Source organism: Chlorocebus sabaeus, chromosome 20 (genome assembly GCF_047675955.1).
Source record: "Chlorocebus sabaeus isolate Y175 chromosome 20, mChlSab1.0.hap1, whole genome shotgun sequence".
NCBI lineage: Eukaryota > Metazoa > Chordata > Mammalia > Primates > Cercopithecidae > Chlorocebus > Chlorocebus sabaeus.
In genome coordinates, this window is record NC_132923.1 from 47,949,706 (window position 1) to 47,965,462 (window position 15,757).

General features: G+C 38.0%; 1 protein-coding gene across 2 annotated transcripts in view; it reads left to right on the forward strand.

Annotated features, from left to right (window-relative positions):
- KYAT3 (kynurenine aminotransferase 3) overlaps nucleotides 1-11,884 on the forward strand; it is a 63,009-nt gene extending 51,125 nt beyond the window's left edge. For both annotated transcript variants that reach the window (XM_007978048.3, XM_073008627.1), the window contains exons 11-13: nucleotides 4,838-4,911; nucleotides 5,163-5,249; nucleotides 11,417-11,884. In XM_007978048.3, the coding sequence (XP_007976239.3) occupies nucleotides 4,838-4,911; nucleotides 5,163-5,249; nucleotides 11,417-11,479 (224 nt within the window). In that variant the 3' untranslated portion in view covers nucleotides 11,480-11,884. The remainder of the gene's footprint in view (nucleotides 1-4,837; nucleotides 4,912-5,162; nucleotides 5,250-11,416) is intronic.
- Nucleotides 11,885-15,757: the final 3,873 nt, after the last annotated feature.

Sequence of the window (15,757 nt, forward strand, 5' to 3'; positions counted from 1 at the left end):
AAAAACTGAAGTGTTTTATTTATACCAAATTGTATAAAGCTGGAAAGAGTAAAGGAAATTTTCAATTTTATAACAAAATACTGATTATATTTTTTAACTTTACGTCCTTCATAGGAGTTTGTTTTGTTTCGTTTTGCTTTGCTTTGTTTTGTTTTGTTTTGTTTTGTTTTGTTTTGTTTTGTTTTGTTTTGTTTTGTTTTGTTTCAGGCAAGGTCTGGCCCTGTCACCCAGGCTGGAGTGCAGTGGTATGATCTCAGCTCACTGCAACCTCTGCCTCCTGGGCGCAAGCCATTCCACCACCTGAGTCTCCTGAGTAGCTGGGATCACAGGCACGCACCACCACACCTGGCTAATTTTTAAATTTTTTTTAGAGACTAAGTTTTGCCACGTTTCCCAGGCTGGTCATGAATTCCTGAGCTTAATGAGTGATCCACCTGCCTTGGCCTCCCAAAGTGCTGGAATTACAGGCATGAGCCACTGGCTGACTTCTTTCTTACTATAAGCATTTTATGCTAGCAATTTTTCCTTGTAATAGTTCATTATCATCTTAGCAAATTTCAGAAAAGTAAGGTATTATGATTTTCCTATAATTTGGTCTTCAGGTCTGTCTCTCTGGAAAGTGGCTATAAACTGTAGCTGTTCCCTGATGAGGCTCCAGGGGAGGTCCTAGATGTTTGCAGTGTGCCTTTCATGGGCTACTTGTTTATCCTGGCAGATGGCCTGATGTTAAGTGTCTGACCCATGACCAGACATCCCTAGAAACTAGTTCATACTGGCAGACACCCTTGTGGCTCTCATGTGACCTGTATCCAGTTTATTTCCACAGAGATAGCCACTCTTTAGGAGGAGGACAGTTAGGTTCCAGTGTGTTGGTCAGTTGGGACACAGAGGAGGCAGCAGGCCTCCAGGACCAGTGAGGAGCGGTCCAGGATATACACACTTAACCAGCAGGTGGGGAACAGAGAGACAGTGGGATCTGTAGGCCAAGCCTTTTTGGGGGTCCAGGGTGTTACCCAAGCAGGTTTTCTGCAGAGAGTTCTAACAGATGGGTTTAGAGCAAGCAGGCACAAGCTCGTAGAGTCAGGCTGTGATTGAGAGGTAGGTGGTCCCTGTGGCATATCTAGGCAGTCCATGAGGAGGGTGGGGGTCAGTAGGCAAGTCAAGTAGGTTGTATCTAGCTGTCCCACAGTGAGGTGCTCGCCAGGGGGTGGTTGTCTCAGGCAGATATCTGAATCAACTACACTGAGGAACTGTGAGGAGGAAGAGAAGTGGAAATTGTGTCAAGGGTGACTAAGCCATGCTTCTGGTATAAGAAAGACCAACTTACATTCACAATGGATGCCAAGGCAACATACAGTCATAAGAATCAATTACACAATGTTTGGCTCAAACTAAAACACTATCCTTCCTTTCACATTAACTTATTTCTTCATTTGTCGTGAGAGAAGAGACTTTGGCAAGCAAAGGTTCCTGCAGTCCTATTGCCATAGAGCTGTATTTAGCAGGCTCCCAAGCTCTATGTTTATATAAAAACCCTTAAGATGTTCTAGACTCTGAGATTTGGAAAGTGCTTTTTCTATATTGAGTCTAAATGTGTAGTTTATTTTATGAAATGATAAAAAGAAATATTAGCACAGTTGTCATCACTTATGTTTTTGCCTTTGAATCATAAATCCACAAGATTTCCATTTGAATTATTATTTTTTTAAAAGAACAAAATTTATATTTTATATGCTTCCAAAAGGAATGTGAGCCTACTCATATTAAAAGTTTTCTATGCAGTAATATATAAATAGAAATGATTGTATCTAAATCAAAAATCAATGACACATGGCCGGTGCAGTGACTCCTGTCTGTAATCCCAGAACTTTGGGAGGCCAAGGCAGGAGGATTACTTGAGCCCAGGAGTTCACCACCAGCCTGGGCAACATAGCGAGATCCTGTCTCTTAAATTAAAAAAAAAAAAAAATCAGTGACACATAGGAAGGGAAGAAAGCAAATATTTCAGTCACCTAGGTTGACATAGTATTGTAATTAGCATTGAGACTAAACTTCCTGACAGTAAAGGCAAATAGAAAAATGAAATTAGTTACGTAGTTTTTGAATAAAAGGAAACTTAGCTTTTTAGATAAGAACAATTATTTCCTGGAACTAAACTCTTCCAGATAGTAAACTGGATTTATCACATTGTGACATTAACTATCAAAAGAACAGTGATACAACTCAGAATATTACATTAAGCTCCTAATTAATTTCCATTTCTTTCCTCAGTCAATCCATTCTATATGTAATACTAATTTAGGTCTTAGATCTTGAATTACTATGGTGATAATAGGAGCAAAAAAGATTTTGGTTAGGAAAGCTTTTCTGATAATGAAAACAAGATGTTTTTATGGTCTTCCTTCACCCATGTGGAAAAATGTTAATGTCCACAAAACCTTCCTATATATAAAAAAATGTATGTTTTGTTTTACTCTTTCATCTGCTTAATTTACAATGTGATAATTCTTCCAGATACTAAAAGTTGGCCCATAAACTAGAGATAAAAACAAAAATTCTTATTTAATCATAGCTTGAGAATAAAAGTAAACCATAATATTCATGAAAATAGTAATTATTTCCCTTTACAATTAATAGCAAGGGCTGACTAGTTAATATTTATTGAGAATTTATGATATAGTATAAATTACATTAGGAGCTTTGCAAATATATTCTCACAAAAGCCATATGAAATTGGTGCTATTATATCACTGTTGATCGAGAAGAGGAGATAATCAAGTAATTTACTGAAGTTAATCAACTAATAAGTATCAAAGCTGGCCTCTGAATCCAGTAATTAGAAGACAAGATTTCAAATGAGATTATTACAGTTTTTCTAGTGAAATAATAGGATCCAAAATTATGGAGGAGATAGTAAGAATGCAAAAACAAATTTCGGCCTTCATAAATTACTTAAATATGCTCACACATTTGATTTAAACTCTTACCATCAATAAAGAAAGATTTTATTTAGTTCCCATGTCTAGCTGAGGCATGTCAAAAGAAATAGATTCCAACTTCCTTCTGTCTATAAAACCTGTATAATTATATTTATTCCCTTCTTTCCTTCTTCAGCATCATGGTATTACATTACTTTTTTCTGGCAGGGCACCATGGCTCATGCCTGTAATCCCAGCACTTTAAGAGGCCGAGGCGGGCGTATCACTTGAGGTCAGGAGTTTGAGACCAGCCTGACCAACATGGTGAAACTCCATCTCTACTAAAAATACAAAGATTAGCCGGGCGTGGTGGTGCATGCCTATAATCCCAGCTACTCGGGAGGTTAAGGCAGGAGAATTGCTTGAATTTGGGAGGTGGAGGTTGCAGTGAGGCGAGATCGCACCATTGCACTCTAGCCTGGGCAACAAGAGCAAAACTCCATCTCAAAAAAATAAATTAATTAATTAATTCTTTTTGTCTAAGCTCTACAAGAATAAATCAGTAGCACAGTGTCAATTAGAGTTAGTAATCTCCTTCTACTCCCTTAGGTATTCACTCCTTTGTCTGGCTTCCTATGTACCTTCAATGCACTGCTGTTGTATACCTGTCACATGGAATTTTTATGTACTTTACAATTAGACTAAGCTGGTATTTTTGTTAGGGCCAAACCTGAATTACACATAAATACCTTGAAATAATAATTTAACTTCCTTATCTGTAAACAGAGGATTATAATTACCTCTCAGAATTGTGGTAACAACTAAATGAGATGATCATGTAACATGCTTAACCAATAATAAGTGTTCAATAAGTTGCAGTATGTTGTTAGCGTTATTACTTGGAAATTTTATGTTCTCCTTAAAAGACTTAAGGGGAGAATGGAGATTAAAATATCAGGTAAAAGGATAGTAGGGCTTTGTTTTAAAAATACAGGTGAACCTTTCCTCAGTGTCAAAGGTTTTACATGATTAATTTGAAAAGAACCACTAGTATTTAATGTATAGAAGAAAGAAGTAAGATATCTGCCTCAATTTGTTTTGAGCAACACATTATAAAATTTCATTGATGATGATAATCATCAACATTAGTTGCTTTAGGGCATTCAAAAAGATCAAAGAGTATAAGTCAATAAAGTTGAAACGATATGAAATGCGGATTGCTGAAACTGAATACCAGAGATATATCTTGCCCAGACCTTAAAGCAAGATTGAGACAAGAGCGAGTAGGAGTATATATTTGACTTTTTCACAAATTTGAAAAACAGTATAGTATATGGAAGTAAGAGATGAAATATAACAGTAGCATTTGGAAGAGCTAAACAGATATCTTGTATTTATAAATAATGAATAATATTAATTTATTCATTCAACAAATATACTTTTTGTCACTTATATGCTAGACACTGACCTAGGGGTTGGGAATACAGTAGGTTACAAAACGGAACTTTACTTTTATGGAACTTATAGTCTAATAAGCAGCTATGTGGAGATATAATCATTACTGATAAATACTTATAAATTTAGCAGTTATTTCCTTAGTAGTAATCATAGAATCTTATTTCTAAATGGAAAGGCATCCCTCCTCTGCCCTTCACCTTTTCTACTCTCTTCCTGTGCTGAAAGCTGCATGTATAAGCCTAATCACCCTGATGTATATGTGAGTACTGCCTTAGACTATCAGTAAAGCTCTGTGAATTCACTTCCCACCCCACCGTGCAGTGTGAGACTCCAGCATATTCTGTGACTATGTTCTGAGAAAATTTAAATAGGAGAAAATGTTGAATCTTGATAGACTGAAATGAAATACATGTTGCATCAGATGAAATTCATAGGCCACCTAATTTTCATTGTGGTTTTAGATCCAGACCTCTCTGATATGAAGAATAATGAGCCTTATGACTATAAGTTTGTGAAATGGATGACTAAACATAAGGTAATGTTTATTGTCCTTTACAAGATTGTATTATATTTTATAGTTAATTTATGAAGGAAACCTGCTAGTATGCTTTGGAATCGATCAAATGTAATGTTATATGATACTCCACTTGTGGCTTTTAAAAGCATTTTTCTTTTTGGAAATTATTGTGACTATTTAAAAGTATCTAGTTGCCTCTAGTATCTATAGTACCAAAATTAATATTTGAAGTGTAAGTAATTTTCTTATTATATGTTTCTATTTTTCAGAAACTATCAGCCATCCCTGTTTCAGCATTCTGTAACTCAGAGACTAAATCACAGTTTGAGAAGTTTGTGCGATTTTGCTTCATTAAAGTAAGTTCCTTGCTCTATTGAAAACACATATATAGTACCTCATTTCCATTTGTAAAACACTATTTTCTTCTGTTTCTAAAAATGATATGCTCATATGCAGTTTTTAAATTTTGGCTTATGGTTTTAAAATTAACTGCTTACCAAAATAAAATTCAACACTTTTTGAAAGAAGACAACATAATACAGACCCTTTACCATGTAATATGACAATTTCCAGCATTCACTGAAAAATTACTAGACATAGGAAAACTGAAGAAAATGTGACCTGTAGCAAAGCAAAAAATAAGTTAATAGAAATAGGCCTAAAGGTGACCCAAATCTAGAAATTAGCAGACAAGGACTTTAAAGTAAACATTTGAAGTATGTTTAAGAAATTAGATGAAAAAGAACCAAGTGGAAATTCAAAAACTTAAAAGTATAATATCTGCTATGAAATACTTATAGGGATAACAGAGTATTGAAGATGTCAGAAAAAAAAAAAACAGCCAGAGGTCAGGTGTAGTGGCTCATGCCTGTAATCCCAACATGTTGGGAGACCAAGGCAAGAGGATTGCTTGAGTCTAGGAGTTCAAGACCAGCCTGGGAAACATAATGAGATCCTGTCTTTATAAAAAAAATGTTTAATTAGCCAGGCTTGCTGGCACATGCCTATGGTAGTCACTACTCAGGAGTTTATGGTACAAGGATCACATAAGCCCAGCAGGTCCCCTTAGAAATGTTAACTAACTTCTTATCAGAAACAATGAAGACCAGAATACAATGAAATAACATCTGAGCACTGACATTAAAAAAAAAAAAAAAAAAAAAAAAAAGCCTAGAATGCTATATCTAGGAAAATATCCTTTAAAAATGAAAATGAAGTAGATATCCCTGAAGAGTGAAAGTTGAGAGATTTATCACCATCAAACTTCTCCTCCTTTTTTAAAAGGTTCCAAGTATGTTACTGCTGTTTTTAAAATATAGTTGGTACTGAAAATAGTCTTACTAAGATCAAGACACTTTATCAACTCACTCATCTTTAAACCTAGTCAGAATAACATAAACACTGTTTTCAACTTTTAGAGACAACCGATAGACAGACTATGCCAGACTTGCCCAGAATAGAATATAAATATTAACAACCTAACAATGTAAACATTCAATTGACTGAAATTGTAAAGAATGGTAACACTATTAATATCCATCATCTTACACTGGATTGAGAAATAGTGGTATATTATTTGAAATTTTAAACAAAACTAACAGAAGAAAGTAGTAACATAGGACTTCCAGTTTTAAAATGGTAAACCCAGCCCTTCCCTAATCGCTTTTTAGAAATTATTTAAAAACAACTAAGACAATAGAAAACAAATTCCCCAGTGTTTAAGGAAAGGTTGCTAAATACTGTGAAGGTGATAGTAGAGGGAAGATACCTAGAAAGGATCCTGCTTTTACATCTTCAAATTACAGACAAAGCCAGAAGGCAGCATACTCATTATTGAGAACAATAGAAGCAGTTGATGCACTGGCAGCAGGAACTTCTCTAGACCGTTTGGCATCATGGAGGAAACAGGGCAAAAACATACAGTCATGTCATCCGGAAACTATGTGAGGCAGGTGGAAAGGAGACTCTGGTTGGTCTATAGATTTCCTCATTTACTCCTGTCATTTTGCTAAAAGCTACGTTGAAGCAATGTGGAAGAGATGTATTAAATTGGGGATAACCAATGTAATTATTTGGTAAGAAATCTGGTCTAAAAGAATTCCCGCCCACTGAGTTAAATTTTACTATGTAAATTTTCAACTATATTAAATTTTACTATGAGACAAGGAGAATTTCTGCTCTTTTCTGGTGCTGCCCCAGCTTCTCCCTTATACAAATCAGCAAATCTATCTTCAAATCACAGACAAAGCCAGCAGGTAGCATGCTTATTACCCAGAACAATAGGTATAGTACATGCTTTGGCAGTGGAAGCTTACAAAGAGAATTCAATGAAAAATGATTAATAATCAAAGGGGAGGGTCCAGGTGTGGTGGCTCACACCTGTAATCCCGGCACTTTGGGAGGCCAGGGCAGGAGGATCATTTGAGGTCAGCAGTTCACAACCAGCCTGGCCAACATGGTGAAACCCCATCTCTACTAAAAATACAAAAAATTGGGGTGAGTGTGGTGGCACATGCCTGTAATCTCAGTTACTCGGGAGGCAGAGGCACGAGAATCACTTGAACCCAGGAGGCAGAGGTTGCAATGAGCTGAGATTGCTCCACTGCACTCCAGCCTCGGTAATGGAGTGAGACTCTGTCTCAAGAAATATGATAACAACAATAATAATAATAAAAGAGGAACCAACTGTGAATCTATATAGGACACTGTAAGGAAAAGAGAAAGGTACAAGGAAAAACAAGTGTTAGAGAATATTCGCCCAAAAAAAAATGTTGCCATAGAGCAAATAAAATTAGTGCTATTTCAAATTTAAAACCTTTAAAATGAGAAATTAAAGCAGAGATTTTACGAATTCAGGGAAGATAGAGTAAGATATTATAAGAAGATCAAATGGGAGCTATCAGAGTTCAGGTAGGAAATTGAAAAGAAAAAATAAAGCTATTGGAAATTATGGTGACATTATTTGCTAAAATAATGAACACTAAAAGAACACTAAATACTTCTGTAAGGACATTAAAGATGGAGATAAGTGAACAGAAGGAAGTGGAAAGGAACAAATAATTTTTAAAATATTAGGCAGAAAAATTATTGATGCAGAGGAAAAAAAATACGTAGAATTGCTAGAAAAAAATAAGAGCAGAACAAATGGAACCTGGAAATAATAATAATTGTCACACAATTGTTAACACTGAGATATACCTCGCTTGATATATTGGGCTTCAAAGACAATTCCTTTGAGCACCTAGATCAAGGCCTCCAGAGGGGCCAGGAGAGGAGGATCAGTGTGGACCCAGACTCTTCTTACATCAACAGTCAATACTGGCAGACAGTGTGGAAGTAGCTGGAAGTTTCTAGGGAAAGTGGACACACCTAACTCCACCTCTTAGAAAGGCTAAAAATAAAAGAATGACAAAACCATACCAAGAAAACAGAAACTGAAAGAAAGCAGTTTGAATTCAGAGCAAAATAGAAGTGATAAAAATAAATAAGTGTAAGGCAAAAATAGCACTTTGTAATATTATAGGTAAGATCCTTAGTAGTTGTTAAACTTATAAAAGTTGTCAAACTTATTTCATAGTAAGAGAAATGAAAATTAGAATTGCAAAGAAATTTTATTTTATCTCTTAGATTGGAAACAACCAAAACAACTAAAATGTTTCATAAAACACTCTCACAAATTGAGAGGGGGAGTATAATTCGTAAAATCTCTATGGTGGTTAGTTTGAAAATTTCTATCCAGATGTGATTTCCCATACCCTTTGACCCAACAATTCTGCTTCTACAAGTTTCTTGTGGATTTACTTGCACATTTTGAATGACTTGTATTCAAGGATTTTCACTGAGGCATCATTTGTAGTAGCAAAATACTGTAAACAACAAAATTATTCACTGGTGGGGGCCGCTTGAATAAATGATGCTACATTTACATCAACCTAAATGCCCATCAATGACAGATTGGATAAAGAAAATGTGGTACATATACACCATGGACTACTATGCAGCCATAAAAAAGAATGAAGTCGTGTCTTTTGCAGGAACATGGGTGGAGCTGGAGCCCATTACCCTTAGTAAACTAACACAGGAACAGAAAACCAAATATCACATGTTCTCTCTTATAAGTGGGAGCCAAAAATAATGAGAACTCATGAACACAAAGAAGGGAACAACAGACACTGGGGCCTCCTTGAGGGTGGAGGTTGGGAGGAGGGAAAGGAGCAGAAAAGGTAACTATTGGTACTGTGCTTAATACCTGGCTGATGAAATAATCTGTACAACAAACCCCTGTGACATGAGTCTACCTATGTAGCAAACCTTCACATGTACCCCCAAACCTAAAATAAAAGTTAAAAATAAATAAACAAGAATAATAAAAAATATACAATTTTAAAAAGAAAGATAGATGAAAATCTCTGGAAAAATATATAATGAAATCCCAGTGTTGCCTCTGGAGAGAAAAACTGGGTGACTGAGGGAGATAGGTGGGAAGCTGACCTACTTTAAAACAAATATTTTGAAATGCTCTCAACCTAAAAGTTTCAAGAACTTTTTTCTAAACTATTTCAGAGTAAGTCGTCAACTTAATTACTAATGATGCTCCTATCACCCCCATATACTTTCTTGTGTATTCTTTACAAACAAGACATTGTCCTCCCAAACTACAATATAACCCTCAAAATCATGAAGTTAACGTTGATACTCCATCTAATCCTCAGATCCAATTTAAATGTCATTCATTGTCCCAATAATGTCCTTTTTATAACTATTTATTTAATTAATTCAGGCTAGAATCATGCATCACATTTAGTTGTCATGTCTCCTTCAAGCTAGAATGGTTTCTCAGTTTTCTTTGACTTTCATGATCTTGATACTTTTGAAAATTATCAACGAATTATTTTTAAGAAGGTACCTCAATTTAAGCTTGATGTTTCCTCATGCTCAGATTCAGGCTATGCACTTTGGCAGGAAACCACAGAAGTGATGATGTTCTATCCTTTTCATTGTATCAGGTGGCACATGATTTCAATTATTCCTATTACCAGTGATGTTAACTTTAACCACCTGATTAAGGTGGTGTTTGCCAGTCTTTTCTAGTATAAAGTTATACTTTTTCTTGTTAAATAGTAAATATTTTATAGTAAGGTACTATGAAAATATTCCATATCTCATTAAGCAATTTATTTATTAACTTATTCATATGTATCAATGTGGACTTCTGGATTTTTATTTTATAGTACAGTTGGCTAAAATTTATTATTATTATTACTTATTTTGACACTTAGATTTTCCCAGATTTGGCCACTAGTCATGTAATTACTAATTTAATCAATACTTCTGTATGGGATCAATCTCCTGTCAAAGCCACTGCGCACCCCTCACCTTCCCAGTCCCTGAGAGGATATCCTTTTCCCCGTTCAGGCTTTGACATTTTGTGCCAGGCTGCTACATTACATCTTCACCCCACCTGGGCTTTATCACCCATGCTGACCTCTCCTGTCATCCTCCTGGAGAGGTGCCCCCATCTAGGTCTCCAATACCCCATACCAGGCCACCACTGTCACCTACTACACAGAAGTCCTCCTTGCCCCTCTGGGGCACTGACACCATGCCAGATGCCTGCCTCACCTCATCCAGGCTCCAGGACCCTACATGAGGCCACCCTACCATACAGGTGCCTCACTTACCCCACTCAGAGTCTGACATCCTATTGCAGCCAGCACTATCACCTCATGACACCTGTGCTGGCCACCCTGCTCACTCCACTCTGGCTGCAATGTCCTGCACTAGGGTTGCCAAGGCTCTTCCAGCCCTATACACGGACAGCCGCTTTGCTCAGCCTCACCTATTGGCTTTCAGACTGAATCATTCTGGTGGAGAGAGAAGACAAAGAAAAAGAAGTAGAGAAACAGAAGATGAACATCAGAAGGCTGGATTTTCTCTGCTTACACCTGTCTAATTTTATGCTATATATATGAATCACCTATTCAAAAAATAAACTATTTTTCAATAATTACAACTAGGAAACCTTGAAAACAAGGGGCAGAGTAGTGTGAATGAACTAATTTTTTGGTTCAGAGCAAAGTATAGGTATAGTAGATAATATGTGAAGTTCACAAATAAGGAAATAGAAGCATAAACACATTATTAGATTTTGGTGGTAGCCATTAGAACTAAAACCAGAAATTGCCATAAAAGGTTATCTTGAAGGTAGAGGGAGTCATAGGAAGGGGTGGAAAGGGGGTGGAGCAGATAGCTATTATTTTTCCATGTAAACTCTTCTGTACCCTTCGACCTATTTCTGTATTTATAATTCATTTGGTTAAATAGTAAATTTATAATTCATTTGGTTAACTGTTTTCCTGTTTTGGGTTCTGCTTTTGCTTTTTCACTTTGAAAATTTTTCTTCACTTGAGATCAAATATTCACTTAAATCTTCATTAAATCTTCATTATGTATATTTAAATATTTGCTTCATCTTGAATTTATGTCTATCTGTAATGATGATGATTATTTCATTAATTTACAGAAAGACAGCACACTGGATGCTGCTGAAGAAATAATCAAGGCATGGAGTGTACAGAAGTCTTGATATGTGCAGAATGGATTAATGTTTGTTAGATGACCTAGTATAGAATTGTTACTTAGCGCTGCCACCTGCTGGATGTTAAAAGATATTTTGGTACAACTAGAATTTAAATATTTCCATTGTTTTTCCAAAGCAGTTAACCCAACTCCTAACAATATTCAGGGGATCTGACCTTTTTTTTCAGTTGAAATGTATTAACACATCTTCCATGATCATTTTTTAAGAGAGTCAGCATAACATAGTGGATAAAAACTGTGAGATGTTTAACCTCTCAGTAACTTGGTTCCTTCATTCTAATATGGGAATAAAATCAGTACCTGTTTCATATGAAGGTCATTTCTGAGAATTAAATGGACTAATGTATGCAAAAGCCTGGCAAACAATAAACACTCATCTGACTTTAGCCGATTTCATGTTTCCACTATTGTGTAAAAACTCCTAACTAGTTCCACCCCTCTACCACGTGTATTTTGTTTTGTGTACCCACCTGTAGTTCCTCCCCTTCATTTACCAATGGCCTTGAACTCTGTTCAAGTTTTGCTTCAACCCCAAGTACTGCTATTATTTGCGGTGGCTTCAGGTCCACATGGATTAGCCAGGCTTTCCATACTTTGACCTCCTCACCTCTGGTGATGTTCACCTCCACTGCACTTCAGCCATCCACTGCCTTGGTCACTCGCTGAGGCTTTTATCATTCAAGTCGGCTTCACCTTTTGAGATCACAAACTCATCATCTCCCACTATAATGACCTGTTCTTCCAGCTCATTATTGCTGTCTTGTGTACATGCTCTCCCTTTTATTTCTCTCTCTCTCTCTGTCCCCCCTACCCCCCCGTTCCATCTCCTTCTCCTCAGCTCTTTTCAAAATATCACTTCTTGGCCAGGCGCAGTGGCTCGTGCCTGTGATCCCAGCACTTTGGGAGGCCGAGGCGGGTGGATCACTTGAAGTCAGGAGTTTGAGACCAGCTTGGCCAACATGGTGAAACCCCATGACTACTAAAAATACAAAAAAAAAAAAAAAAAATTAGCTGGGCGTGGTGGCATATTCCTGTAATCCCAGCTACTTGGGAGGCTGAGGCAGGAGAATTGCTCAAACCTGGGAGATAGAGTCTACAGTGAGCCAAGACTGCGCCACTGCACTCCAGCCTGGGCAACAGAATGAAACTCCATCTCAAAAAAAAAAAAAAAAATCACTTATTTAAACTTACTACAATTTCAATCCACTATTTCACAAAAAATTGGTCTATGACCTTCTTTCATTAGAATCTACTAGGATCCTTGTTGAAGATAGAGATTCTGTTCATCACCCAGACCTAGTGAATAACAATTTCAGGATGTAGTCCTCCAGGTGATATTTACACACATGAAAGTTTGATCATTACTGCTGTAGTTTGTAGAATCCTCCATTTTATTTCTATCCGTTTCCTTAAATCTTTACTCCCTTTCTCATCTAGCCTTGACTTCATTGTCCATCACTTCAGCCCAGATGCTTTTGCTGCCTTGAATTATTTGTACCATTGTTCTATCTCAGCTGGTCAAAAAGAGAGAGGGGTTGGAGCTCCATGCCTGGACCTGGGCTGTACATTGCACAGTTGGGCAGGTTATAGCAACCATGAATTCACATCACTGACACAAACTAAACATAATTCTGTATTCCCCTGCCTTTTACCACAGCAGCAATTCCTACCATTCTCCTATATTTATGTTTTGTTTTGAGACGGAGTCTCATTCTGTTGCCAAAGCTGGGGTGCAGTGTCGCAATCTCAGCTCACCGCAACCTCCGCCCCCCAGGTTCAAGCAATTCTCATGCCTCAGCCATCCATATAGCTGGGATTACAAGTGTGCGCCACCACACCTGGCTAATTTTTGTATTTTTAGTAAAGACAAATTTCACCATGTTGACCAGCCTGGTCTCAAACTCCTGGCCTCAAGTGATTCGCCCGCCTCAGTCTCCCAAAGTGCTGGAATTACAGGCATGAGCCACCGCACCCAGCCGATTCTCCTATTTTTATTTTTATTTTTTTTTATTTTTTATTTTTTATTTTTATTTTTTTTTTTTTTTGAGACGGAGTCTTGCTCTGTCGCCCAGGCTGGAGTGCAGTGGCCGGATCTCAGCTCACTGCAAGCTCCGCCTCCCGGGTTTACGCCATTCTCCTGCCTCAGCCTCCCGAGTAGCTGGGACTACAGGCGCCCGCCATCTCGCCCGGCTAGTTTTTTTGTATTTTTTAGTAGAGACGGGGTTTCACCGTGTTAGCCAGGATGGTCTCGATCTCCTGACCTCGTGATCCGCCCGTCTCGGCCTCCCAAAGTCTCCTATTTTTAATAACAAAAATATTGTACCTCCATTCTCACCTCAAAACCTACCACCAGTAGCATGATTAAATCATAGCAAACGACTTCAACCCCACTTCTGTGAAAAATATAATGAAAAAAACAAGCTACCAAACCAGCACTTCCAACTAGGATCATACCAATAAGCCTGTGACTTGTCTGCATCATCATCCATTCTTCCTTCCCTCCAGTTATAATGGTCGTTCATCCTTTGACTTGTCAATGACCGACAGGTTAGGGGTGGCAGTAGAGTAAGGAAGACTTGGTTAAAAATTACCAGGCCCAGCCGTCTAGAAGGAAGCTCAGGACCCCAAGAGCCAACAATTCTGTAGCAACAGAAATCCCACGGCAAGTGTTTAGCCTGTCCACTGTTGTTGGGAACTTGACAAAATATTCACCAGGATTTAAAGCAGCTTTTTGCAACCCTGGGCTTGTCTAATGCTAATTCCACTGCCTGTGCTCTGGATCTTGTTTCCTCACACACTCTCAGAATTGGCTCAGTCTATGCTCTTGGACCTTCAATCTTTACTGGTTCCCTTCTTCAGAAGTGGGACATGTTCAAATCTCTGCCATCCTAGAAAATTCTTTCACTGATTGATTCTATCTACTAACCTCCTATGTCTGCCTATTCAGGGCAAAATTCCTTCTATCTTTCCTCTCTCTCCTCCCCCCTCCTTTCCTTCTTTCCTTTGTTCCTATCTTCTTTACTTCTTCCCTCTCTGCCTCCCTCCTTCCCCTACTTTTTCCCTCCCTCCTCTCTTTTCCCTTTTTCCTTCTTCTCCTTCCTTCCACAAGTATCACTTGAACTCCTACTATGTGCCAGGCATTCTTGTAGGCACTTAGTATACATCAGTGAACAAAAATAGAAGATTCCTCCTCCAGGGCTTTTCATCTAGCCAGGGGAGGGAGATTAAGTCATAAACATAATAAAATATATCGTATGTAAATTTATACCTAATTATGTGAAGAAAAGAAGTAGAGCAGGATACAGGGGGATGACTGTTACAGAAGCAAATTGAAATTCCAATAGTGTGGTCAGAAAAGGTCTTATGGAGGCAACATGGAAGCAGATTTAAAGGAGGGAAGGGAGACAGGCTTGTGCAGATCTTGGGGAGAACATTCCCAGCAGAAGGACTAGACAGTGCAGTGCTTCTAAGACAGGAGGGTACCTGGCACGTTTGATGAGTAACTAAAAGTCTGGTATGATTGGATGGAATAACCAAGGGGGAGAGTAGGATGTACTCTACTTGTAAGGATGATGGCTTAATCCAGAGAATCAGGGTGTTGTTCCGTTCTTTTTAACATGTAAAATAATGCCAGCTGGGTGCCGTGGCTCACATAGGTAATCCCAGCACTTTGGGATGCTGAGACAGGAGGATCACTTGAGGCTAGGAGTTCAAAACCAGCCTGGGCAACATAGTGAGACCTTATCTCCACCGAAAAGAATTTTAAAATTATCCAGGCATGTTGGTGTGCTCCTGTAGTACCAGCTACTTGGGAGAATGAGCGGGGAGGATTGCTTGAACCGAACCCAGGAGGTCGAGGCTGCAGTGAGCTGTGATCACACCACTGCACTCCAGCCTGGGCAACAAAGCACGACCCTCTCTCAAAATAATAAGAGTAATAATGTCTGTTGCGGCATTGTAAATAATTACTCCAAATGGGAAACAACCAAAATATCCATCAACAGTCTAATAATTTACGGGGTCTATTCATACAGTGGAATATCGTATAGCAATGAAAATTAACAAAGTACAGCTACACACAATAACATGGATGAATTTCATTGACACTGTTGTCATAGGGTTTCTGCACAGTGCCTTCAAAGAATCAGCTAGCACTCTCAGTAGACAGTATTCTGTAATGCTAGAAACTAGTGCTGTGATCATTGAAGCTTTGCATGTCAGCCTCAACCTCGGGGCTTCTGGAATTTCTGTGTGCACCCTAGAG